The sequence below is a fragment of the Stegastes partitus genome, unplaced genomic scaffold (genome assembly GCF_000690725.1).
Source record: "Stegastes partitus isolate 25-593 unplaced genomic scaffold, Stegastes_partitus-1.0.2 Scaffold607, whole genome shotgun sequence".
NCBI classification, from domain to species: domain Eukaryota; kingdom Metazoa; phylum Chordata; class Actinopteri; family Pomacentridae; genus Stegastes; species Stegastes partitus.
In genome coordinates this window covers 90942-115756 of record NW_007578338.1, presented here as the reverse complement: position 1 = coordinate 115756, position 24815 = coordinate 90942, and the positions used below count along the sequence as shown (strand labels likewise).

Sequence of the window (24815 nt, the reverse complement as noted above, 5' to 3'; positions counted from 1 at the left end):
GGTGTATGGAATATTTTCCTTAACCCTCCTGTTACCTTCAAATTTCCTGACATCTTTTATCCATCGGTTGATTTGACCCAAGAAATTTAAACCTCCAGAAAACATCATAATTAAAATTGTTACCCAAGTTTATGTGTAAATAGACCTTTATATAAAACTGAAAAAATTATGTCAATGACTTATTTAGAGATGTTAAACACTGAATGGTGTCAAATTGACCCCAAAGATAATAGGAGGGTTAAATAAAATCTACATACTTCTTCAACTATTCATGTCATGTAACACTTATGATGGCTTTTTTTTTTATTCTACTGTATGTGTGCATTCTATATACACTCCGCCCTGCCTGCTCAGTTCGCCTTAATGACTGGTGAATTTCCATGGTGTCACTGCGTGCATGCTAAACAGGGAGGATTGAATTTTATGGCTCCATCTGCAGCACTTGCAAAATCTGTGTGAATCATCCGCTGTCCCCCCGCAAAATGCTCCGCGCTCGCAATAAACACACCAAGAAGCCTGGCTTGTGACAACTCTTTGAATTGAAATTGAAACACGCCCATCCTCTTGTTGACAGATTGCTGTGACTAATTCCTGACGCAAGGCGGCGCTGTGACACTGGATGAGCGCGCTCTGCCCGAAGTCTAGGTTCAAGGCATTAACGTGAGTGTGGCGTGTGTGTGTGTGTGTGTGTGTGTATCCAGTGAAAATCACCCGGACGCGGACCGAGACAGTTTTTTGACCGTACCAATGTGTGTGGCCTGTGAATATACGATATTAACCCCGGCGGAATCATCTCATGGACACAACAGTATATCGAAAATGAGGGAATAATCGGAGGGAGACGCGCGGCGAGGCTCGTCTGTAGCTACGGTTTTGTTGAACTGCGAGTGGGATCACAGCTGCTGGCTACGAAAATGTCGAGAAAAATAGAGAGCAAGCAAGGTAAGTCCTGCCCGGCTAGACTGAGGCACACTGCTCCACCTCGGCGTACTGGATAACGGTATTCCCCCCAACACGGGAAGAGGATGGATCAAATGTGGTTGTCTGTGGACCTCTCCGTAGCGCTAAACGGGGCTCGGGATAACGCTGGATGAATGTGTTCGGTGTAAATGGTGGTTTAATTGGGCCTCATGGATTGTTCTTTTCTCCACTTAAAATAAAGCGTCACGGTGTCAGCTAGCTGGCATTAGCTCGTGTTATTTGCACAAGCAAATGGCTTTTGTGAGCCGTTTGAACCCCGTGTTGACCAGAGGGAGCTGCTTCACTGAGCATTTTAAGCCAAATATGTTGCTGCTGCTGCTCAAACAATTTAGCGAGACGGGTACGGTGGGCTAGCTAGTCTGGAAAATGCCATTTAAACGTGCTATCATTCCGTAGCTCGCACGGTACTACTTAACCGGCATTTCACCATTCACTCTCAGCCCCACGGTCGTAAATACACCAGGCTTTGATTGTTTAGGGGCATTGCTAAGGTTTAGCAACAAATCTCAGCTTTTCACCCGAGCAGGAACATTTTAAAAAAGGACGAATAAATAAACGTGTGATTTATGAAAACCGTTTTCCTGCCTCATACTTGGTCGTTAGCTAACATTTATGATGGGTTTGTTAGATGTAGCTAGCAGCAGCTAAAGGTTAGCTTTTCCAGCGGCTAGCGCTAGCTGCGTTGTTACCTCGTACACTGGAGTTGTAACGCGTTCACGCCCAAGACGGCTGTGTGTATTTGTGTTGTGTTGATTTCTGCGTTGTGCACGTGGCATTTTTTTTTTTTTTTTTTTTTTTGTGCGTTGCTTTCATTCTTGTTGTGTCTTGTGCGCTCATTTTCTAAAGCCACTGCAGAGCGCACAGTGCCAGTATGAGAGGAAACGGGGTGGTCTTGGGTATGCCTTTGGAAGGAAACTTTATACCCGCCAGCTACACTTGCATCCCATTCCACCAGCTGTCTCCCTGCTTCGCTCCACATACTGTCCTGTCCGGTGTTGCCTGCAGTAAATGGACACACACACACACACACACACACACACTCAGAGCTCCCAGTAACAGGCGGGGAGGGAGTGTCATCCACCACTAGCTCAGTCATTCTTCATAGGCGTAAAAGTTTCCGATTCCTTTCGTGTCTTGCAGACAGATGACTACATATGGTCACAGCTAAATGAAAACTCAGAGGCAGTTTTTTTGTTGTAGATTCTGCTTCACAGATAAGTTCAAAACAGGTGAAGGTATCTTTGGATCTGATCCCAGACTATCACTTCTCTCTTGCATCCGTTCACTCCAGGCTTCCCAGTGGTGTTTACTGGGTCACTTGTTGGTCTGTTGTCATGTACCCATTGATCCAAAATATGTCCCCAAGGACACACTATGCTGGCTGTCAGTGTAATGGAAAGGCTCGTGGCAACACTGAAAAACTCTCCAGCCGGCATAGCTTTGGTGTAGTAAGCCTTTTCTCAAGGGGGGAGAGAGAGTGTACAAGAAGTTGAAAAATGGACGGTGTTAAAAGGAACCTGTTGTCTAAGTCGACTTGTTCTGTGGAGAATCTAAAGAAACGGGACCAGTTTTAATAGACTGAGGTAGATATAGTGGTGCCTTGAAAAGAAAACGAATGTGAGAAAGTGTAATAAAATTCCCACCTGTGAGTAGGGATTATCTGCACATGGAAATAGTCGTGGGTTAAGGGTTAAAAAGTGATATGATGCTGCAAAGATGTACCATGCAAATGGTTACCATAGCACACAGTCTAAGTAGGTCAATGCACACATTGGACATTGAGCTCCAGCAGGAGACTTATGGCCAGTGTTTCCACCAGATTCAATAGCTGCATCAGCATACTCCCTAATCACCATGGACACAGTCTCCTGCTGTTGCTTGCTGTTCGTTTTTTCTTGGGAGGTAAACACAGACAGCGTTACCTGTTGAGGGTCGCCTCTGCAACCTGTTGTGTGGAGCTTAGTTAGGATGTCACCCCCCCAAGGGAATCAAATGGGTGGTTCTTTTGGATGTTTCAACACTGGACCCCACTCTGTGTATACGCACCCACATGACTTCATCACTCAGGCAGCCTGAACTGTAATCCATAAACACATTCAGTGTCTGGTGGTGTTGCCCAAAAACGAACAGCAGCGCACAGCCAAACTTGCATCTCAGTGCTCTGAGAGAACAAACTGGGTGGAGAGGATTTAGAAATTGGGAGTGTGTTTTTATTTGTCAGGTCACACTTAGACACCCTTTTTTGAAGCAGAGCTGCCTTTACATAAACATAATGTGAAATGAATATCTAGTTTGCTATGTCTGTGTCAACAAATAACAGCTTTAAGGTGTCTCTTTTTCTGTGTGTCAAACATTCAGAAATTTCATTTTACTCAGCAGAGCAAAGCAAGCTAATGATAAGTAATATAAAATGATTTGGTTAAGCTCAGGTTTTAAGTAGAATGTACATTTTGCATATCTCTCAGTTGCCGTATTTGGCATAGAGACTTATTTTGGCCTTCTTACAATCCTGCATTGTGCCTTTCAGACTCTGCTTAGAAGCGTTCCAGCAGCGTTTTATGTATGTTTACTGTAATTAGTAAAATTGTTAATCAAATATGTTGTACTTCTTTTTTTCCTTTGTTGGTTGTAATGCTTTAATGAACTAATTAGATGCTCTAGAATGATTCCACTGTTGCAGTTATGGTCGGCAGTGATGCATTTAATGTATCCTTAAACAGGATTTATCATCGTTGAGGTTTTTGAGACAAGTGATAGAGTTTAAGTGAAGCAGATTCACTTTCCAGAATAAACTGATGATAAACCTGAATCCACTTTTAAGGACAACATTCCTGTATAAAAGCAGGCAAGTACTATCTTGGGTAACTTGCTCTTTTGCTGAGACACGTGCCATCCTGAGTATAAAGTCTTCATTCACGCAAGCGGTTCTAAAATTGCGAAGAAAGACATTAAATTTCAAAGTGCTGGTGCCCTTTTCCATGCTGTGTTGGAAAAAAATATTGTTTGGTAACCCTCATAATGGCATATTTATTAAGCCACGTTTTTGTGCTTGTGCACTAAAAGTGCATTCACGTTGCAGTTCTGTTTTTTTTTTGTGTGTGTGTGTGTGTGTTACTGTTCATTTCAGAATTGATTCTTAATTAAAAGCAACTCTTGATTCAATAAAAAGAAAAAGAAGAACTATATTTTGGCTCTCACTCCGGAATACTTTGTACCAAACCATTGACTTCTGACCTTTACCCACTGAGCTGCACATGAAACATAACTATGAGGCTAACTGGTTTGGTTGAGGGTCACAGTCTTACTCGCAATGCAGACCAAAGCAGAGAGAGCTGCGTGAGAATGTGCAGCTTTTTATCTACTTGTTAAAGTGATTTAAACTCAATTAAGTCGGTAACTTTACATCTCCAGTAGCAGAGTGTAGCCTCTCTGCTGCAATGCTACTACTGAGTCTATTGTAATTTAAAACATTGTTCAGGCTTTAGGAAGTTACTTTCCTCACTTGACCAGAGTTTGTTTGCATTTCGGTCACTGTTGCAATGTGTGTAGGTCAGTTGGGCTTGTTTGTTAGTGCTGAAGCACAGTACTTCAGCCTGCCAGCATTAGTCTTATACAAAAGATCTTACTAACAGAAACACACCTTAATTAAGACTTTGTGGGTTCATTGTTGAAATTTTTGTTATTTTTGCAGTTGCAAAATTAGTGTGTCCTTATTTTCCCTCGTGGAGACTGCTGGCCTTGTGACACAACAGGTTTTGGCACGTCAGTGTTTGTAACAAAGTCGTGGGAGTAGCACAGTGTTTTATAATTAGCTTGTGGACTCTTCTCTTACTGGACAGTCAATGGTAGTAGTCAGCCACAGCGGAACTGATCCATCAGTTCCTTATTTTAGACTCCCTGCCCCCCTGCATAATTTGGGAGTGTGTATCTGTGTGTTTGCCTTTGAAAGGGTTTTAGCTGTAATGCAAAGAGTTTACTCTCAAGCATTCCTAGAGTTAACACTGAAGTGTAAGTCATTCTGATGGCTTTGTGTTTGCTAAGTGGTTGCTGCGTTGCTTCAGACTGAAATATCTTCTTGTCTGATGTACAGAAATAGCAAGCCCTGCATGCCTTAGTCACCAAATCTCTGAGCAAGAGCTAAAGTAGTCCTGATTACAAAAGGGTTCCCCGGACAATTAGGTCTACCCACATTGCTGATGAGTGATCCCACTGTTGCACAGGGCAAGCTATGGGTCTTGGTTTGACATACTGCAATTTTGAGGTTTGATGGCAGCAAGCATTTCACCCTCCCTCTACCACAGAATGAGAGGCTTGCTGTTCCCATATAGGTTTAGCTGTGTTGTAATTAGATTTTTTTTGTGTGCACCGTGTATGGGAAAGCAAAAAGAGGGAGGAATAGAGCTTAGGGAGAAAAAGGAAGAGGGTGGAGAAAGGTGGAGCACTAAGAAGAATTGAGTCTTTGCACAGAGAGAGAATCAGGTAGAGAAATGGGTGGATTACATGTTGGGCAATGACTGGACCGAGGCAATCGATGAGAAGTGAAAGTCTGTGTCTGTGAAGGCAATCGGGTCTTTGTAATATGAATATTTTCAAGGCTGTTCCACCGTTCGGCATCTTCCGCAACTTCTTCCAAAGGAACTAAAGACCGCAGTCAAGATTTTTTTGGGGAGATCTCATGTAATTCAGTACGACTTCCATTTGCAGGTCATATTCATCTCTCTGCTTCCATCTGTGCTCCTGAGGCTTTTTTCTCAGAGGGATTCTAAGATGATGCTTCACTTGAGTTCACTGCTGCGTGTTGGCCTACATGCCAGAGAGCAGGTCATTTATTCCCGCAGGTGGCCTGCTCATTTCCTTATGACCGTTGAGTACATTCCCACTCCAGATATCTGTGGGTTGGATCCTCTCCAGGACCACTGATGACATCTTAGACTGCTTCACACAAATACGCTGTTCAGGATTATGTGATTCTTGCTGTTTTGCATTAACATCAATTTAGTAAACAATTGATTCAGAAAAGGCGCAGTGCTTTTCAGCTGCTCTTGACTTCTGCCAGCGCTATTTGTGGATCTTTCCTCTGCTGTCTAACGTGGCTGAGTCAAGCGAGAATGGTCATGAGGACCGGTTAGTTCATGACTAACTCTCAGCAGTGCGATTCAGTGATCGCTGTAGAAATGCCAGCCTGACCAACAAGTCTCAGAATACAAAAAGTGTAACCAGCAGTGTCACCTGGACTAGTGGCTGTGTGGATTCAGGCCTCTTGGATGGGCAACATAAGCTGGAGGAGCCAGGCCTCCTCAGAGGACACAGACTCCTCTCTTCAAGGGGATCTAGATGAGGACACAGGTAAAGACACCTAAATATATACACAGTGCTTCTCCTGCTGCTTTCATCTTAATGCTGACATCAGTCTATTGTTGTTGCGTAAATAGGGTTTGGGCACTTGAAAAACAAATGTGGAAGTGATTGTATCATTTGCATTTCATTTGGGTATTTAAAATGATCATAACAATGAAGAAACTATATTTTGTTTTTGATATTTTGCATTTGTTCAAATAAATAAGCATAAATTGAAATTGTAATAAACAGGCAGACTCTCAGCTTAAAAAAAAAATACTCTCAAGCACATCCCTCTGTTCCTCTTGTATGGTTCATGGAGTCACTGGGTACAGAAGTTTCATATATGCATTTATTCAACAGCTTTTTTTGTGAAATAAATGCGTACTTGCATTGTTTTTTGGGGGGATGTGTACGTCTTTGTTAAAGGCTACTGTTGCCAGTTTTGGAGCTTTCATGTAAAATAGGCTCGCTGGCAGAATAAAATGCAGGGGACATTCCTCGCTGTGCTTTTTGTGTCGTGTGGCTTTATGGAAGGTGCTCATTTGCTTTGCTGAAGCTTTGGGTGGACCCAGCCCGAGGAGGCTGCTCTGCAGGGCCACAGCCTGCCATCACAGGCTGCCTGTTTGCCTTATTGCCTCCAAAATATGCAGACATGTGCCATAGCTACTCTAATCCTGTGTCATCAGGTGAGGATATGCGAACGTGCCTACCTGCTGTGGTCTTAATCACGTTACACAATACAAAAATGGTTTTGGTTACACTGTGGGGCCACAATCTTAACATCTTAAATCCAGGCTGCCTGCCTTGCTTCACCACTCTGAGTATGTTTGTTGACCTGCATGTTGGGGTTAATACAGCTTGATTTATTAGTGTTTGTTGTGAGCTTCTGCTTCTCCTGTTAAGCTGTGTGAACACATCCACCCTGGTGAGATGGTAGCACATGGCGTGTCCATAATTAAGGTAGTTGAGTCCATCATTGTGTAATTACACAGCGCCGAGTGCTATAATACCTTGTTTTGAAAACACAGTCTATGGTGTGCTTGGCCTAATAAATCTGTGCATTTCAGCCCAGTAGGCAGTAAGAGTCTGTGTTTGTATGAGTGCGTCGGTCTTATCTGTCTACCTCGACCTGTCCAGTCTCCTTAGCTGTGATGGCCCTCAGTAGGGATGGGTAAAGTCAGTAATGTGTTTCAAATAGATGTACTGAATGGTGGTACAGATGAGGAGGTCTCAGATCAGCCACAGATGAGCTGGCCCTGCGGCAGCAATGTTATCGATGCTTTAAATTAATTAGTCTATTATCGGTTGGTTTGACTGCAGAGTCTTTACTGATTCCTTTCAAAATACATTAAGCAGACATGAAGTATTGAGATTCTGCTTTTTAAGCTCAGGTAAGAAGCTGATACCATATTTAACAATAATGCAGATTCATAAAACATTTTTACAACGTATCTAACATGCAGTTGTGTTAAATTGTCGCACTTTCGTTAGTGTTCCTTCATTCCCATGCATGCTGACTAAAAGTCCCTTGATGACCAGGTCTGATAGCTTTTGGTCATTCTGATACTGAAACTGTTTATACTTCTGCATGTTAATTGTGTCTATAAAAAGCAGCTGGTAGTATGGGTACAGTAGTTTGTGACTAGATGCTAGAAGTGAAAGTATTTAGACTGAGAACTACTACTGAAACTCCAAACGTGTCCTATGACGTTTTCTTTCAGTTCTTGTTTTCCAGGGGGTTTTGATTGCAGTCATATTTAATACGTCAGTTGTAAAAACATTTGTAAATCAGTAAACTGTCCGATTACACACTATCGTTTTGTACTGTTTTTAAAATGCACGTGCTGAGTACATTGCATGCATTACAGATGCGGTATTGGCAAGCGTTAAAGATAAAGAAAATGAATATTTCTCTGCAGACTTCTAAGCGGCCACCACAACATGAGCGGCAGGAATAGTTTGTGGCATTGGTGCTACTGAAAGCAACAATCTCAATGGCAGAAAATGTGGCTATCCAGTGAGAAGTGTTTAATGTCAAGTTGTGTGTCTGTGTGTGCTTGTGTTGAGTGTGTCAAATCATTGAGACCCCAGGGTGGCATGGCTGGGTCAGGGAGCTGGCATACAATGAAGGGGATGTCCCAGAGTTGCCGCCAGTTTCCAGCGCCAGTCTAAATCAGGAATGGAGAGAGAGAGAAGTTGACATTGCTTGCAAACAAGTCACCCTTGTTGTCAAGGCAGATGTGGAAGCGTGTGTGTGTGTGTGGTGGCTTGGGTGCATAAATGATGGTGGATTCTTGGTTTGATATCTTTTTGTTATACCTAAATGGTAAATGACACACTCGCATGCAGGCACACAATGTTTACTTCGTCAGTGAGTGAGCGTCCAGCCCTGTGGGCAGAGTGCAGACACTTAGTTTGATTGTAAGAGCATTCACTGACCCACTTCCTCTTGGATGTTACTCCTCTTACAACCTGAATGAGGGGATATGCTTTTAAAATGGCAATAAAACATGTGACACTGTGGCTTTATGAGGACCTAGGGAAACTGTAAAACACTTTGCCAGAGTGAAATAAATTAGTTCTGTAATCAGTGAACTTTGGTCTGAGGGTCTTTCATTTAGTGCACAGTTATGACCCTTCTCTCTTCATATAGCGTATATGCCAGATCAAATGAATGAATTACAAATTGTAGTTTGAGTGCTAAGTGTTACTAAAATCACATTGAGCTAGCACATGCTCAGGCTTTTTACTCTGAAGATTCTCATAGTTTTGAACAAAAGCACAAAACCTTTCATTGTTCATTCTTTTAGCTCCGACAGATTCCAGTGTGCTTGAGGTGTTGGTCACGTACAGCTGGAAGTGGAGTAAAAGGTAGTGGAATATTGCAATACCACCACCATCGAAACAGTTTTATTCAGAGACATTTTCATACTGATTCTTTGTTTTTTTAGGAATGTGCCCAATTAGTTGATCAAACAAATGAAGATGTTTACTCTCACTAGTCGGAAATGCTAGTAGGGTAAGCTAATTATTGATATTTAGCCTGACGGACAGCAGCCCAATCTCTCTACAGATGTTGTTAACCAGTAAGAAGCAGTGCACAACCACGTTCAGCATGTGGATGTTAAGCTGCAAGGACAGACAGCTCCTGCTAACATTTATCACACTCCGCAAACTAATATCGTTTACCAGCAAACTGGCTAGTCGAAAATGTTGTTTAATTGACAGGGAAATTTGTCATTTCTAGCGTTTTCAATCATATAATGCACAATCTGACAACTTTCTTCATTACAACCAACTAGTAAGACAACTTGAATCCAATAGAAGGATTGCTTTATAGCACCAAATAAGCCAACCACATTATTTTCCGCATTGTTTTGAGTGTAGCTGTAAATGCACACAAGTCTTAACCTAACCTACCGCCATGATTAAAGGCAGATTTTGCAGAGTCCACCTCCTTTGTTCTGCATGTCTGCTGCAGTGTGTCTGCATTCAGAGGAAGACCAGGGGACAAAACATCAGTCAATCAATAAATCTCTGGAAGATGATATGCAGTTATGTAGACAAAACATTCTTCATTCATTCGTCAAAGTTTGTCGACTGCATCGTGCAATATGTGCAGTCATTTTAAAAACAGCATGCTGTTTCTGCATCAGACATAAATCTCTCTTATTTAAGTATTTTAATGGAGTTAAATCAAGTTTTTATTATGCGTTTTTAAGTCTCTATACTGTGTGATCTTCAACAATAAAGCCGATGCGGTCTTTGTCCTGCTTTCATTTAAACGCTCAAATCAAGTTCCTCCCAACTTCATGTCCTTCCTCAAAACGCCCTTTCATGTGGAGAGATGTCATACCACAAAACTGCAATCTAACAGCTGGTTCATGTGATCTTACGTAACAAAAAAAAAAAAAGACACCGCAACATATTCAAACTCTGATGGATCACTGTTTTGCACAACTACTGTAAATATTGAGATCTTAAAGCTAAGGAAGGCAGTATTTCTTTAGTGGTATTGGGCAAAAATTCTATAATAGACTTCCAGTATTTTGGGATTCAAGTGGTTTGAGAGGAAACTAGACATCTGCAGCTTCTCTTGATTCTGTTTTGAAACTTCAGAAAATGTAAACAGTGTCAAGGGCCAATCACAGGTCTTCTCAGACTAGATCAGGTGGGATAGTGTAAAGAGCAACAGAGTTCACATTTAGACTAGAATGGGGTGGACGAATGGGACAAACAGAAGACTTTAACCCAGGAGAGCAGGTCTCATGTAAAACCCAGAAGAATGTTGACTTTTGGCTTTACTGTTTTTGCTGGTTTGAAGTGTGTGCATAATATTCTGATGCTCATCTAGTGGTTTTAGGATGGAAAAGGAAGAGCTGTAGACGGAGGGCTGTATTTTCAAAATGCAACTTTTTTCCTTTTTGCGTTTTAATAGATTTCTGCCTACTGTAGCTTTAATATAGTGATATCTAAACACGCGCTTTTGCTGAAAGAAAGTCACAACACAAAGTGTAAATCCCAAAAAGCAGAAAATAAATATATTCGGGGGTAGACAAATCAGGGAGCAAACATCAAACAGGGTCATTGTTTGACTTTTTTTTGTTGTTCTTCTTGTTGTTGTGTGTGCATGATAGTTACTGATTTTAAAAAAAAAGATATACTTCTGAAGTTCCAGTCAAGTGGATGTTATTTTAGCGTGTGATTACTTATTCATGTCTGCCACAGTTCAAACAACCGCTGCCTAATTAGAAGTGGCTGTGTGGGGGCGAGTCTTTTCTTTGTGACGGACACATCTGTCAACCGAGCCTATTTTTATTTTTAAGAAGCTGTGAAAATGTCCGAACACAAACAGTTTGGTTTCCCGCAGTGCGTTTTAACAGTAAGATGAGATGCATGATGTGGCATCTGTCTGTCAGCCTTGTCCGACCGTAGCGTTTGTGCACAGAGTGTCAAGAGGATGACAAGTAGCCCGCTGTATAGACAAGATCAGCTTTGTACAGCACTCTAACACGGGGCGAGTGGTACCACTCCTCGCTGCTTGAGGCCATTTACTGTTGCCTATGCTTCTCTGTGTCTCTGTATCTGTCTCTGTCTTGTACTCAGCAGTGAAGTGATTGGTTCTCTTGTGGCTGTTTGTCTGTGTGTAGGATCAGTCTCCTATCTCAAGTGCTTTATAGTGCCTGTTTGCCTCATGCTCTCTTGCCAAACAGCTGCCGTTCACTGAGAACTCTGAATTCATCTCAGCAGATCACAGGGTTTTTTAGCTGTCGCAGTGTCTCTGTTCTGGTGCTGCTTGATGTTAGAGATACTGACAAGCTGGGTATTTATAGCACTTTGTGGTTCTTTAGTCTATTGTTTTCACCCAAGGTGAACCTGCTGCCTGCCAGCCGGTGTGCTCTTACTCTGCTGAAAGATTGGGTTCAGAAAGTGAGCTTTAAATGGAATGCTAAAAAATGCAGGAAACCAATGTAGCCAGAAGGTCACTTGAAGGATCAGACTGCTGTGAGCATGTTTATGTTGGGTGGTTGCGTGGTGCAGTGATCTTCTTTGTCTTGTGTGAGTTTCTTTCTTTGCGTGTGTGTCTGAGTGTCTGTTAGGTTCGGGCTGGTTAAGTGTGGTAAGTTGTTACACTGTGGAGCTGCAGAAGCAGATCTACTGAGTCAAACCAGCTTTGGACTGTGAAGAGGGAGTGGCTCTCAAAAAGGGAGACAAGGGACGGGAAGTTGTACCAGTGGCCTCGGCGTCAGTGGGGAAGGAACAGGAGGGGTACCCAGGATGGTGTGTACGTGTGTGTTGTGTGATTTCCCGCTTTCAACACTTTACATCATACGGGCTTGCCCTGCACTTCAGTCAAGCTTTGGAAGTGTGTGCCACTCTCTGAAGCCTCATCCACTCCTCAGGTCACATCCGTGGACTCGTGAGTTGTCGCTGCTTTAGATTCCCATTACGACTGAGCAGAGCGGCATAAAATCTTTATCACAATAACTACATTACTCATGATTCTATTCATTTTTCTCTCAATTCATCATTTGTTATTCAACGTGACTGGAAATAGTAAACAGAATTCACAGCATGAACTCTTAGCTGATGTCATCATATTAAACTCTTAGGTCAACGATCATTCCAAAGCCCAAAGATATGCAGTTTTTTTTTTTTTTTTTTTTAACATAACACAGAGAAAAACATTAAATCATCACAACAAAGAAGCTGGAGCTCACAAATGTTAGGCATTTTTATTTGGAGAAAAATGACTCAAACTATTAACTGATTCTTAAAATAGAAGAAATTGACAATAAAAAAAAAGTTCAAAACCTTGAGGTTGTTTTATGGCTGGGCTATAAAGCTGGAAAATTAATCATTATAAAATGTTTCATTTTAGTTAATTGTCATTATTATTGATCAAATCAGTGACTTACTTTTAACTGAGGCCAGGAAAAAAAGATTTGCTTTGAGTTTAACCACTTTAGCCTATTTATCAAGGTACACATAAAACAAACACAAATAAACAGATGTACACACATAGATGAAAACAAATATGAATAAAGGAATCAACTTATCTTTATCGGCATTAGGAGCATACTTAAACTTTGTTCATGGAACTGAAAACTGCATTTTTGCTGTGTCCCTCCACAGTGGTTTGCATCTGATGGATTTAAGTTAAACGATCAAACATTCTATCTGACAATTTTTTTATTACTATTTATGACGTTTTTATCAGCAGTTTAATTGTTGTTGTTTTACAGCAGAGGCCTAAATTATTTGTCTCTGATGATATGAGTGATGTGTCTCGCAATAGCATTTTACTGAAACAATGTTAACTTTACCTTCGACAACTCATCATTGGGATATGGGATGTTTTCATCCACTCTCAGCTCCAAAAATACAGATGGTTACATAGCGCCTTTCTACCTTAGTGGGACTCAAAGCACTTCACACACACATTCATACACCAATGGCGACAGAGCTGCCTTGCAAGGCCTGCCATTGGGAACCACTTTGGGTTCAGTGTCTTCCCCAAGGACACTTCCACTGTGAAGGGTGCGCAAGGGATCGAACCACCAACCTTGCAATTAGAGGACAACCGCTCTACCACCTGAGCCACAGCCACCTAAATTCTTTACGTGGAGTAATTTAGAGCCGATCTGAACATGTAGGAGATGTGAGAATTGATGCTATCAGATGACTCCACAGTTTTCCTTCCCTTCCTGCAGTGATGCACAGAGGCTGTCAACCACATATGATTTATCTTCCTGGAGGCTACAATGTTTTATAGCCTATAACTATTGTGATACAAGTTCACCTCCAGACCTTTCCTGCTTCACTTTGTTGTTTACTCAACCCCTTTGTCACTGTGTCTCTGTGTGGCTTTCTTGTTTCTTTTTATTTTCATTTTACAATTGGGGCACCGAAAGCTTCCAGCTCATGTGAAACAGACCATGCTCTATTTTTCGATGATGCTGTTGAAAACCAGACCCCGAGGCCTCCCCTCTGTAACCTTTTGCTTGTGGTTGAACAGTTTAGAGAGACTCTTTGTATGCTCATTTGTTTCTGTGTGTGCATGTGGCTGCTTGTGCGAACGCTCTTGCATTATGTGTATGTGTGTGGCTGTTGTACACAGGACAATTGAATGAACTAGACCTCAAGGCTCGCTCCATAACTTTCAATACGACCCCAGTGAACTACTGTGCCAAGCACCCCATTAACTAGTTCCATTAGCTCGTCCAGTGCCCACCATGAGATGTTGACCCATATTGAAAACATCCGACTGCTATTGCCAGACAGTGGGGATTATTTGAATACGCATAAGAACGTAGAGGTCAGTCACGGCACAGAGCTAGTGCAGTGAGCTATAATCCAGTAGCATATATATGAAAGGGTTGAGTGGTTGGACGAATATACGGCTGTTAGCAAGTCCACTGGGTTGATTTTTTGGAAGCGACTTGTCATTTTACGTTAATAAGTTAATGTTCTGCTTCTATGGGAGTTCAACTCTGTAAATAATTAACCTGTAAAGTGAAATTCAAAGTGTGCTAATAGGAACTGGCAGCTGGGCAATGTTATGCACATTGTTGTTGCACTGATTTCTGTCTTTCACAAAACAGGGCAGTGACTAATGTAATTACAACTTTATTACAATCGAGGCATCTTTAGTGGTTGTTGTCCAGTGTATTTGTGCTGAAAAGCAACATCAATTAATAAATCATATTTAAGAACCAGACCAAAAACTGTATGTGTTGTTGTGCAGCCTGATCATTTAATAGCATATGTTATCGCCACCTGTTTGTTCATTTAGACGCTACAAGCGGCGCCGTCCTTCATCTGACCTCATCTGACTTGTCTGGTTTAAAACCACAATAATCCCAAATGGGTGATTTTGTATTCTTTAAGCAACCAGCTCTTTCATGATTGCGTTCCCTGAAAATGGCGTGTCCTGCCCCGTGTGTGTGCTGCACACACACCTTCTTGAATAGGTCGGCCTTTGGCAGCTGTTTGACTGATGGTGGCTGGTTAGAAAAAATTAACATATTGCCCAACCCTAATATATAACATAACAAATTGCTTTTAAATTAGTTGCAGTTAGATATAGACATGTAATGTGAAAGTGTGGCCATCAGAAACAGCAGAGTGGAGTCATTTATTTATAAATGTACCAGTAAAGTTAGCTTTGAGGTGGGTGTTGAGGCGACTGAGAGTAATTTGGATAAACTACTTTTTAAAGTATTTCAGTTTGCATAGTGATGTGTAAATGTGCACAAACAATGTGGTTTTCACCTTTACCACACACTAACTAGAAGAGAGGAAATGTGTGGGTTAACAACAGCGGTGGTACCAGTAAGAATGAACCACCAGTCATAGCCGCAGGATTGGTGGGAAGGCACAGAGGGGCATAGAGAAACACAGATGGGAGAAAAGATGGTGTTAACTCTGGACAGAGAGAGCTTTGGAAGATGGAGTTTTGTTGGCTTCATAGTTAAACAGAGGAGGCATTGAGGCCAGAGGCTTGTAAATGTTTATGCCACTGCACAATACACAAGCCTAATGGTCCCACCCTCTTCAAAAGCACCACCTTCAGGGCTACTGGCCTGCTGGAGCCTTGTGTCAGTCACACAGCATATGGATTGAAAAATTGCCGTGCATCTCATCAGATGGGTTATATTCCAGGTAAAAGTGGTGAACCAGAACAGTTCATGAAATGACTCACTTTTGATTCTTACTGTAAAGTCACGTACTGAAAGGAAAAGCCTCTTTGTGCGCTTTGAATGTAACCACACCAAGTAAAGGCAGCTTCGCTCTCGTGTTGAATTATTGAAGACTGTCCCTGCTAGAGTTTATTTAGACTTTATTTCTATAGCACATGCATCAGTTGTAAACCTGTCCACTGTTTCACAGTATGCCAGAATACAGACACCGTTATGGTGCAATAAGGCTGAACAATTATTGGTTTCACAATTGCAATTTAAAACAATGCAATTAGCTAATCACAACGGCTGCAATTTAGGAGATATGAGGTGTGGCTAGTAAATAATGAGACTAATGCTGTAATTAAATTTTGCTGAATTCCAGCAGAGTGAAATATTGAAGGGTTGTTTATGCGTGTCTGTTGATCGATGTATACTATGTGGTTCAGGCACACACACTGCGGTTCGACTGACGTAAGCCCAGCGTTATTATTTACTAGCCACACCTCACACATTTTGCAGCACAACTTACCCAGAGTTTAAACTGTTGTGTCAATGGTTTTATAAATTCATGCTGCAATTTTACAAATTCATGCATGCTGGTCTTCTATCTGGATCATGAAACTCAGAGACAAGTAAATAATTCTTCACAGTACTGACAGCTGATGTAATATTAAAGGATTTTAAGTTGAAGTCTGAAGCAGTCGTTTTACTGGCTCAGGATTCACTATAGGATGTGACAGAACAGAAAGAAGTTGTTGTCTGTATACGGGAGAGGCAATGACTTTTTTTTGTCCTATATGACAGAAACTTACATTTTTCTGTTATCTCTGACCATTTGGTAAACAACAATACCCATCATACTTGAGTAGATAAAATCCCAATTAATAAATCTGGCTACATTAGGAAAAAAAAGGAAAATATTGTTGTCAGTTCTTATCATTTAGCTCCTGTGGTTTTCCTTTGGTGTTGGCCGAGCCTTCTTTGGTGGCCACCGAAAACTGCTTTATGTAAGAAAGGCCCTGGCCTAATGTTGACATAGTATATAGTTTTATTAGTGTCACAAAGCACTAAAAGTAACTTGTGGCTCAATGAAATTCCTTCTTATCATCCTTCGTTTGATTATATCATCAAACCACCTTTGTACAGAATATGCAGAATGTGGTGGTCTTTAAACGAAAAGCGCCGTGCTCATGAACCCAATGACTCGCAGGATATCGGCATTTTTTCAGAATTCCACACTGACCCACTACCCTCAATTTCTGCATCTCGGCATCTCATCTACAAGCTGTGTAATTATGACACTATGCATAGTCTGTTCAAACCTCAGTAGCCTTGAGTTCAGGCATAGTAGTTTATTTTGAGCCGTGTTGTGACTACAACGCTTGCTGTTTCTTTCCCTTCACTATTGTGCCTCCAGTCTCATTCTCCTGTCATGGAGCTATAGCACTGTAACATTGGGGGGTTTTGTGTGTAAAATACTGTAGCAAAACATTGCTTCAAGCCGCTGTTCTGTTGTTGTACATGACAGAGATGATAGATCATGCATTGTCAGATTAATGTAGTTTTATGTGCTTTAGTGTAAGTGGCATTAAAATACTCAGTTCATTTCAGTGGGCCTTTAAACAGAAGCAAAGAGAAGAGTCAGTCAGTTCTCCTAAGTTATATTAACACAAATAAACGGACTCAAGAATTCAAGGTGTGTCACACGGTGATTAGATTCGATTTTGTTTTTATGTGTCTCTGCATGCTGCTTGTTATGGCTTAATGCAACCTATTTTCATCCCTGCTGATAATTGTTCTTTCAGTTGACTTTGTAGATTCTTCTCACAGCGCTGAGAGATGGTGCTTTTATGCCGCTAATTCAATTGGGAATCAGATCACATAGGCATGTTGTAAGTTATTCTACCCTTTTTCTGTGCTTTCCAAGCCAAACTCAAAGCTCTAAAGCGACAAAATGGTGAGAAAGTGGCTGAGGGTACTTTTGATATTCCTTTTATCTTGGAGTGCGATCTTATGACTCATAAGGGTAATGATGTCTCTTTCACAGGGCAGGAGTTTCCCTTTATAGATGTGCTCTCAATCATCAGTCTACTGTGTCATGTCGGATTAGATCTAAGAGCAAGATGCACAAACACTCTGAAGGGAAGAGGTGGATTTTTACTGGCCTGCTGTCTTTTGTTCACTTCCTCGTCTTCATGTTGCACACTCAGATGACCAAACACAGACTCACTAAGCAGTTATGGGGCTGATTTGCTGTTTTGTAATATGGATCTACATTATGGATCGCCTGCGTTGTGTGGCCACGCTCTGATGGCCACGGTAGACCAGGCCGTCTGTTTCCATGCAACCCAGCACGCAGAGCACCTCCATCACCACACAGATATTTGCTCCTGACCAGTGACCCATGGCTGGTGGGGCTGCTTTACTAGACATTGACATACTGAAGGGCATGTTTGTGTAAGTTGTTGATAGTATAAAATATTGCCTGAGGTGCATTTTATTGAAGCAGAGGTTACGAGGAAACTAAAGAGAAAACATGCTCTGACAAGAACTGATAAGCAGTAAAAGACCTTGCTTTAAAATGAATGGTGTTGTAAAAACATTTATATCTTAAACTTGTGTTAGACAAACCAATTTGGGTTTTGTGTCTCCAGTTTTGAGAAATAATTGCGTGATCCAAATGAGGTACGAGTCAGCTAGAAGTGTGTCACTTTAGTGAAGTATTCATTTAAATTTAAATTACCTTAGAAAGTGCTTCATCAGTCTTTCAGTTAGAAATTGTTACAGTTGGTGGTAATCCTTTTTGTGATTGTTTAGATGCCAAAGCAATATTATTCACCCATTATGCTAATTTTAGACTTTAGAAGTCATTGAAAAGTGAGTGGCATGTTTGGATGTGTCAGTTTGCATTGATAATTGTATTGTCCACGTGGAAACCATCTCCTGTGACTCATTTACTCATTTGTTAAGTGAAATACAATACATGGTAAGTGGACTGAGCACTTAGCATCCACTGTATCTCATTTACTTGCCCAGTAAGTGGACGTGGTGCTCTCACTCTCTCTGTGGCTTGTTGTTGAACGGCATGCTCAAACAGCACAGCTGGAAAACGGGAAAACCCACCGCCGCGCTTCTTCCTCCATTGCTTCTCAAATCAAGTGTTAACCGGAGCCACGTTCTTCCTCCCATTCCTGCCATCCTCGGACTATAGCTCGGCACAGAAACGCACACACAGAGCCGGGTGTATCCTATAGTGCTGCATGTTGATAACCAAAGACATAAAGAGGATTGCTATTAAAAACTGAATACAGCCAGCAGGAAGAAACCACTACAATGGAGAAAATAAATAATTCACTAAGCACTTAACTATTTCCTGTAGAAATGCTCTCTTTCCCCCATTTTTCTCCCTGCTGTTCATTTCACGTGCCTCAGGCTTGCATTCCCCACTCTTAAGCAGGTCTTGCCTGTGGAGATACGATACTTGGCGCAGCTTCTCTGCGTTCTTTGTTCCACAGTGTAGCAGACTGTAATTTACTCGCAGCGTTGTCATTTTTATAGACAAATAAGGCCTCATTGCAAGTAGAGTCGCTTATCAACAATGCACTGGTTATTTACATGTATCCCATGGCAGGGTTTTTTTTCTCTTTTCGGAGTTCTGCTTAAGTGTGCCAAGAATGAATGGGTCTTTGTTTTCAAACTACAATAACACAAGTTATAGCCATAGCTTAGAAGTGTAAACTCCATAACTTCATGACAAAAGTTTTTTTTATCAAACATGCTTAAATTGCAGTCTTATTCACCACATCTAATGCTTTTTTCTCTTTATGTGTGCATTTTTTTTTTTTTTACATTTGTATGACTTATTATGTGTGAGAGAGGGAGACACATATATTTTGTCTCCAGCCCCATCTACTAAACCCGAGTAAGGGGGTTCAGCTACTTTGTTAGTTTGCTGCATGGCTCTAAGATGTTTAGGCGTACAGGTATCCATGGTGTCCAAAAGGACAAATCTCTTAACTGACTTTTTCTGTAGCACCAGCAGCACATTAGAGTTTTAACATGTTAAGTGAAATATCTCAGTATTTAACACAACTGTATTAAATACCTCCTTTACTGTTACTATCACTTTATAGCACCATATGCAGGTAAAATAGATTACATTGTTCAGTGCTTCCTAAGCAGACACCTGCAAATTGATTGACACTCCTCTCAAGGTTAGCTGTACTTTGTATTTAGTACTAATTAGCAGGTGTTAAAATACTGAATTAAGTTGGTGGACAAATGTTGTACATTCAATAGCATGCTGGGATCGCCACTGTGAAAATGTTGTCATGCTCCTGTTAGCATTTACCCCAAGGCACAGATGTACCAAGTAGGACTTGCAAACATACCTGTAGACTCGAATGCTTCCACAGTGAAACTGTTCAGAAACTGTTTGCAGTGAATTTTTTGCAGCAGCATGCATGATAAAAACAGTGCTGGTGCTGACCTTGCTAACAGGACTTTTTTTTTCTTTTTGGACATGTTTGCATGTTAATTTACAGCTACTCTTTCATTACACTGAGGATCACAGGTGTCAGAATTAGTTCAGGCTTTCTTCTCTCAGTTGATGTGCCATAGTCGGTAGCCCACTGTGACTGGTCATAAATTTTTCTTTTTCAGTCTTCTGATTGGCCAACGTGGCTTTAGGTCAGAGTTATGTTGCAGCTTGGTTTGGCATGCTCTTGGCAGTGCCTCAGTTGTGTTCTTGCCTTTCCATTTGGACAAAGACTTCTTCTGAAAACCTGTCCCAACCCGTATGAGGACTAGACCTTAGTCTAGTTTCTCATTTACCTTACTTTCATAGCCAGTTAGAGCAAAGAGCCTTTTCCTGAGATAGAATGATGGAATACACAAAATAAATGGGCTAGAATGTGGTTCTGATGAATCCAGTGGGCAGGACGTATGTGCACATACCTGCAGATTTTCTCTCCCCGACAGTATTTAGAGAACAGAAAGACATTTAATTTACATCGTCCATTCATTCTCCACACATTGGAGAAATATTTAGTGTCCTCTCCTGCTTTGAGACATAACTACACAGACTTTTAACTATCTCTTGTACCCACACTTTCAGGTCTGTTGTCCCTTTGTCTTCGTCCCTCCTCAACAGCTGGCACAATGACCTTTGTGACTCTTGTTGCAGTCTTGTTGCAGCCTGAAGAAGTCCATAAATGCAGGGCTTGTCCACACTTTCACTGAGCAGCCTTTGCTGAAGAAGTTCAGCAGGAGGTGACAGCTGTGTGCGTAACCTTAAGCACAACCTCCTCTATATCCTTCTTCTCCGTTTTCATCCTATTCTGAGGGTGGAGTGGTCAACCAGCTGTCCTGTGTGGATCACACCTGTACTGAACAGGAATCACATCAATCTGCCAGCCTGTCGGTTCTTCCGTCCGACCTGGACAAACATATGTCACCAGTCATCAGCTGTGTTTTCTACCAACAACTAGGTTCCTGTTGGATCGTTCAATTGTTCAAGTGTATTCCAAAGCAAACATCATTTAAAGCAGGTCACATGGATAAAAGAAGGATCAACCAGTTGTTGTTTAACGTGCAAGTTTTTGTACTAACAGGATATATGTGGTCAGTCATCCATTAAATTGCAGTATAAACTATTTGTTGCCATTTTTATCAGCAGAGAAATCAGCCTTGCCCTGCTCACAGAAACTCTCCTATAGATACAAAGATACATACCCTGTAGAAAACTGTTTACTTTAGTATGAGGCAATGTTTCAAAGACCTTCAGGTATGTCTTTATTGTCTGACAACCTCTCAGAAGTGCAAAAGCATCTTATCTTTGTGTGAGCATGATGTTATTTACTCTATGATTTGTGGTGCATTTTCTGCTTAATTTTTCAAAGTTGTTATTTAGCTGTTTTCATATCTCCAGTAGTAGAAGTAATACTTTGACAGCCCAACTAAATGAGCTGTCGAGAAAAATTCCTCATGGTGTTTAGAAAATAACACGATACAGAGTTTAGATGTTAGACATGACGATTTAGAATCTCATTAGCCTAGAAGGATCGCATTTGAGCCGGTGGGTGTACCATGTTTGGGGAAACCCCAGACTGGTTGTATTTCCAGGGAGGATAGTAGATGTACCTGGATAGCTGGGGTCTCTACTGAGCCTTAAGGCAACAGAATTAAGTGTTGAGGTCTATTTGGGCCTGCAGTTGACTTCACAAATGCAAGATGAAAAATGTACACAAAATCAGTTTAAAGTGTATTGCATATATTTAACACTTTTTTGCCAGAAGCACACATAAATTTACACCCTCTATATATAGAGGGTCTGTGTGTGTGTTTTTCTGTTTGCTTTTTGTGTAACAAAGCCTTCAGACAGTTCAGCAGCTGGAAAGCTCCTGGGGACTCCACTATACCACAGAGTTGTGTGAGAACTCTCCCAGGCTTTGTTCAAGAGTCATTCAGACTGGAGTGTTTATTTTAAATGTCCCCAAGGCCTTTCAGAGCAGCAAAGTGTCTAAGCATTTTAAATGGCTCCAAAAGATGTTTACTTGCCAAATCCTTCACTATTTACTCTTAGCAAATCTTGATTTTTAGTGATTCCCTGATTTATTTTTTTTTCACATATCCTGCGACAAACTTGGGTTTTTACTCCTAACACCAATTTAGAAAGGAAAACAACCATGAATCATTTATCATTTAACGCTTTACAATTATGGTATTCACAGGAAGTTTAATTGCAGAACTGTAAACTCATCTCACCGTACTTCACAAGTGATTGTGGGTTTTCAGTGTAACATGACGCTCAGGGGAGTTGTGTGGGTTCAGTTCTGGAGAATTTTGCAACATTGGAGGTAAACCTAACCGTTTATGGAAGTGTAGCTACACTTTGCTGTTTGTCAGCCACACTCTGCTGCTGTATTTCCCTGTATACTAAAACGAGTGCGGAAGCCACGATTGGGAATCAACAAGGAGCAAGTGTCGTGTTTTTTTTAGTAAAAGCCCGAATACTGGCAATAAAGTAACATTTAAAACAGTGAATGAAAATGGTAAATGTTTTCACAAGTGTATTAGAGGAAAGGCGCACCAGTGTAACTGTGCGTTGTGGCCGAGACGCATACACAAATATTTTCAGTGTGAGGTTTCTTTGACTCTTTTGCTCAGTCCATGACTAGTCAGATTCAGTGTGAGAGACGTTACAACCAATGACATCACCAGCTCATAACTCAGGCCAGCAGCAGGCAGGAAGCCTGAAAGAGCAGGAGGGATGGTTGTTCTCTGGTGGAGGAGTGGAGGGTGGACACTGAGAGAGGCCTACATGACTATAACAGAGCACCTCACTGTACTCTCCCTCTCGCTCTCTCTCTCTCGGTCTCTGTCTCTCTCTTTCTGTTTCTCACTGACTTCCTTTCTTTCACACTGTTCATTTCTTTCTGTTGATGATGTCATTTTCGTGCCGAGCCAGACCTCCAGCTCGCTGGAAGTCTGGCCTTCTGGAAGGGGTGGTGTTTGTGTTCTCAGAACCGAAGAGGGAGAGACGTGGTAGAAAAGTGAATCCGGGGGAACCAGCCCTATGTGCATGATAAACAGCTGAGCCACGGGGACTGCGTCGGTGTCTGAGGGACCGGCTGTATCGATCATGGCGGTGACTCATTCTGCTCATGTCACCGCTTCTCAATTCTGGGCTGGAACGGCAGAGTTGCAGCTGTAAACTCGCACATAGTCCTTCTGGGCCTGTTCAAGCTGTGGAGAGAGGGAGAGTGTCCAGCATATTGTGATGTCAGCCACAGGCCCTGCGCTTGTGCCAAAAATAAGGGGGCAACAAGGTCAAAAAGATATCTGAGATTATGTGAGGCTAAATTCATATGGAGGCTGCTGTGCGAGCACAAGCGTATGGACTGCTCGCCATAAAGTGAAGTCTTGGCAGTATAGCATCTTGGCTTGCGGCAAAACTGACTAAGACAGGTATGTATAGCCTCAGGGTACAAAAAAAAAAAAAAAAGCTTCTCGCACTGTTAGTCCTAGTTGTGCTATTCAGACTATTCGGATGCGCTGAAGAAGCACAGCATCCCCTGTGGCTAAGCTACAGAGTATCGATCCAGACAGCTGTTGAGATGAGAAGGTTGTCCCTCTCCACAGGGTCGTCACTGTTCGAGTCACTAGTCTGTCTCTGTGATAAACTCGAGCTCCTTGTCTTCCTTCTGTCTCCCTCAATCCTGCCTGGCTGACTAGATGGTGTTTTATCTCTGTACGCCACCGACAGTGTGAAATGAAGAGGCACCATGAAGGGGCTGCTATCTCTGTCACATAGCAGCTTTGCCTCTGTATTGACACAACAGGACGGCCAATGAAACTGACAACATTTTTTAGTCTTGTCACATTAGTTGCGGTTTGTGCAAACAAATCAAGCATATTTTTGTAAGAGCATTATTTTTGCCCGTCATGTAAGTGATTGATATGACCTATTTGGGTGTTAAGAACTGGGTCAAATGCAGATTAAAGGTGATGAACGGTCATGAAATACATTTCCAGTAACTTTGCAGTATATTGAGTCAGTTATGCAACACAAGCAACTTACTAATGCTTACAGAACAGCCAGTTCTGGTTTATTTTTGCACAACACTGAGATAAGATTTTTTTTTTTAAAATGCAGTGTAAAACAAGAGCCTGAGGGGTCACGCATGCCTCATCTCATGCATTCGTATCGGGAGGAAACTCCACTGGAAGTGTTCTCATCAACGTTTTTAATGAGACACACAGCCGCCCTTGGCTGCCTCAGCGAACTTTGGCTTTTGCTCGGAGTAAGGGATGATGGGGATTAGGGGTGGGGAGAAAGAACAGTAGGGTGGATATGTGCGTGGCATGTTGATCGATGGTGCAGATGAAAGCGGTGCCCGACTGGAAGTCTGGTTTGTGGTGTTTTCCTGCTGTTGATTGCTATTCAGCATTCACTGTTTTTACGCTGATGGCCGTGGAATGCCAGAACCCGCTGTCATTGAGCTGAGGGGAGATTACAGCAGATAGAGGTGTAATTTTGTCGCTGATAAAACCCACGCTTCCTGTCGGCTCCCGCTGCTGTTATTAGTATTTATCTCCTGATTCAGTTTGGTGCGGAGATAGAGGGAGGGACAAAGAGGTGAAGGGACGCCGTGAGCGAGCAGTCAATTATCCTGGGATTAACGGAGTGGGAACTCTTCTCTCCCTGGATACAACGAGCACTCTCTACAGTGAACAAGTTGAATTTTGCTAAATTACTCCGCCATTATGAAGCCACTTTCAATAATGTACCATAAAGCAATTTTCATC

General features: G+C 41.8%; 1 protein-coding gene across 5 annotated transcripts in view; it reads left to right on the top strand.

Annotated features, from left to right (window-relative positions):
- The first annotated feature begins 666 nt into the window (after positions 1-666).
- The window catches only part of rapgef1b (Rap guanine nucleotide exchange factor (GEF) 1b), a 46520-nt gene continuing 22371 nt past the window's right edge, over positions 667-24815 (top strand). For all 5 annotated transcript variants that reach the window (XM_008289334.1, XM_008289332.1, XM_008289333.1 and 2 more), the window contains exon 1: positions 667-942. In XM_008289334.1, the coding sequence (XP_008287556.1) occupies positions 915-942 (28 nt within the window). In that variant the 5' untranslated portion in view covers positions 667-914. The remainder of the gene's footprint in view (positions 943-24815) is intronic.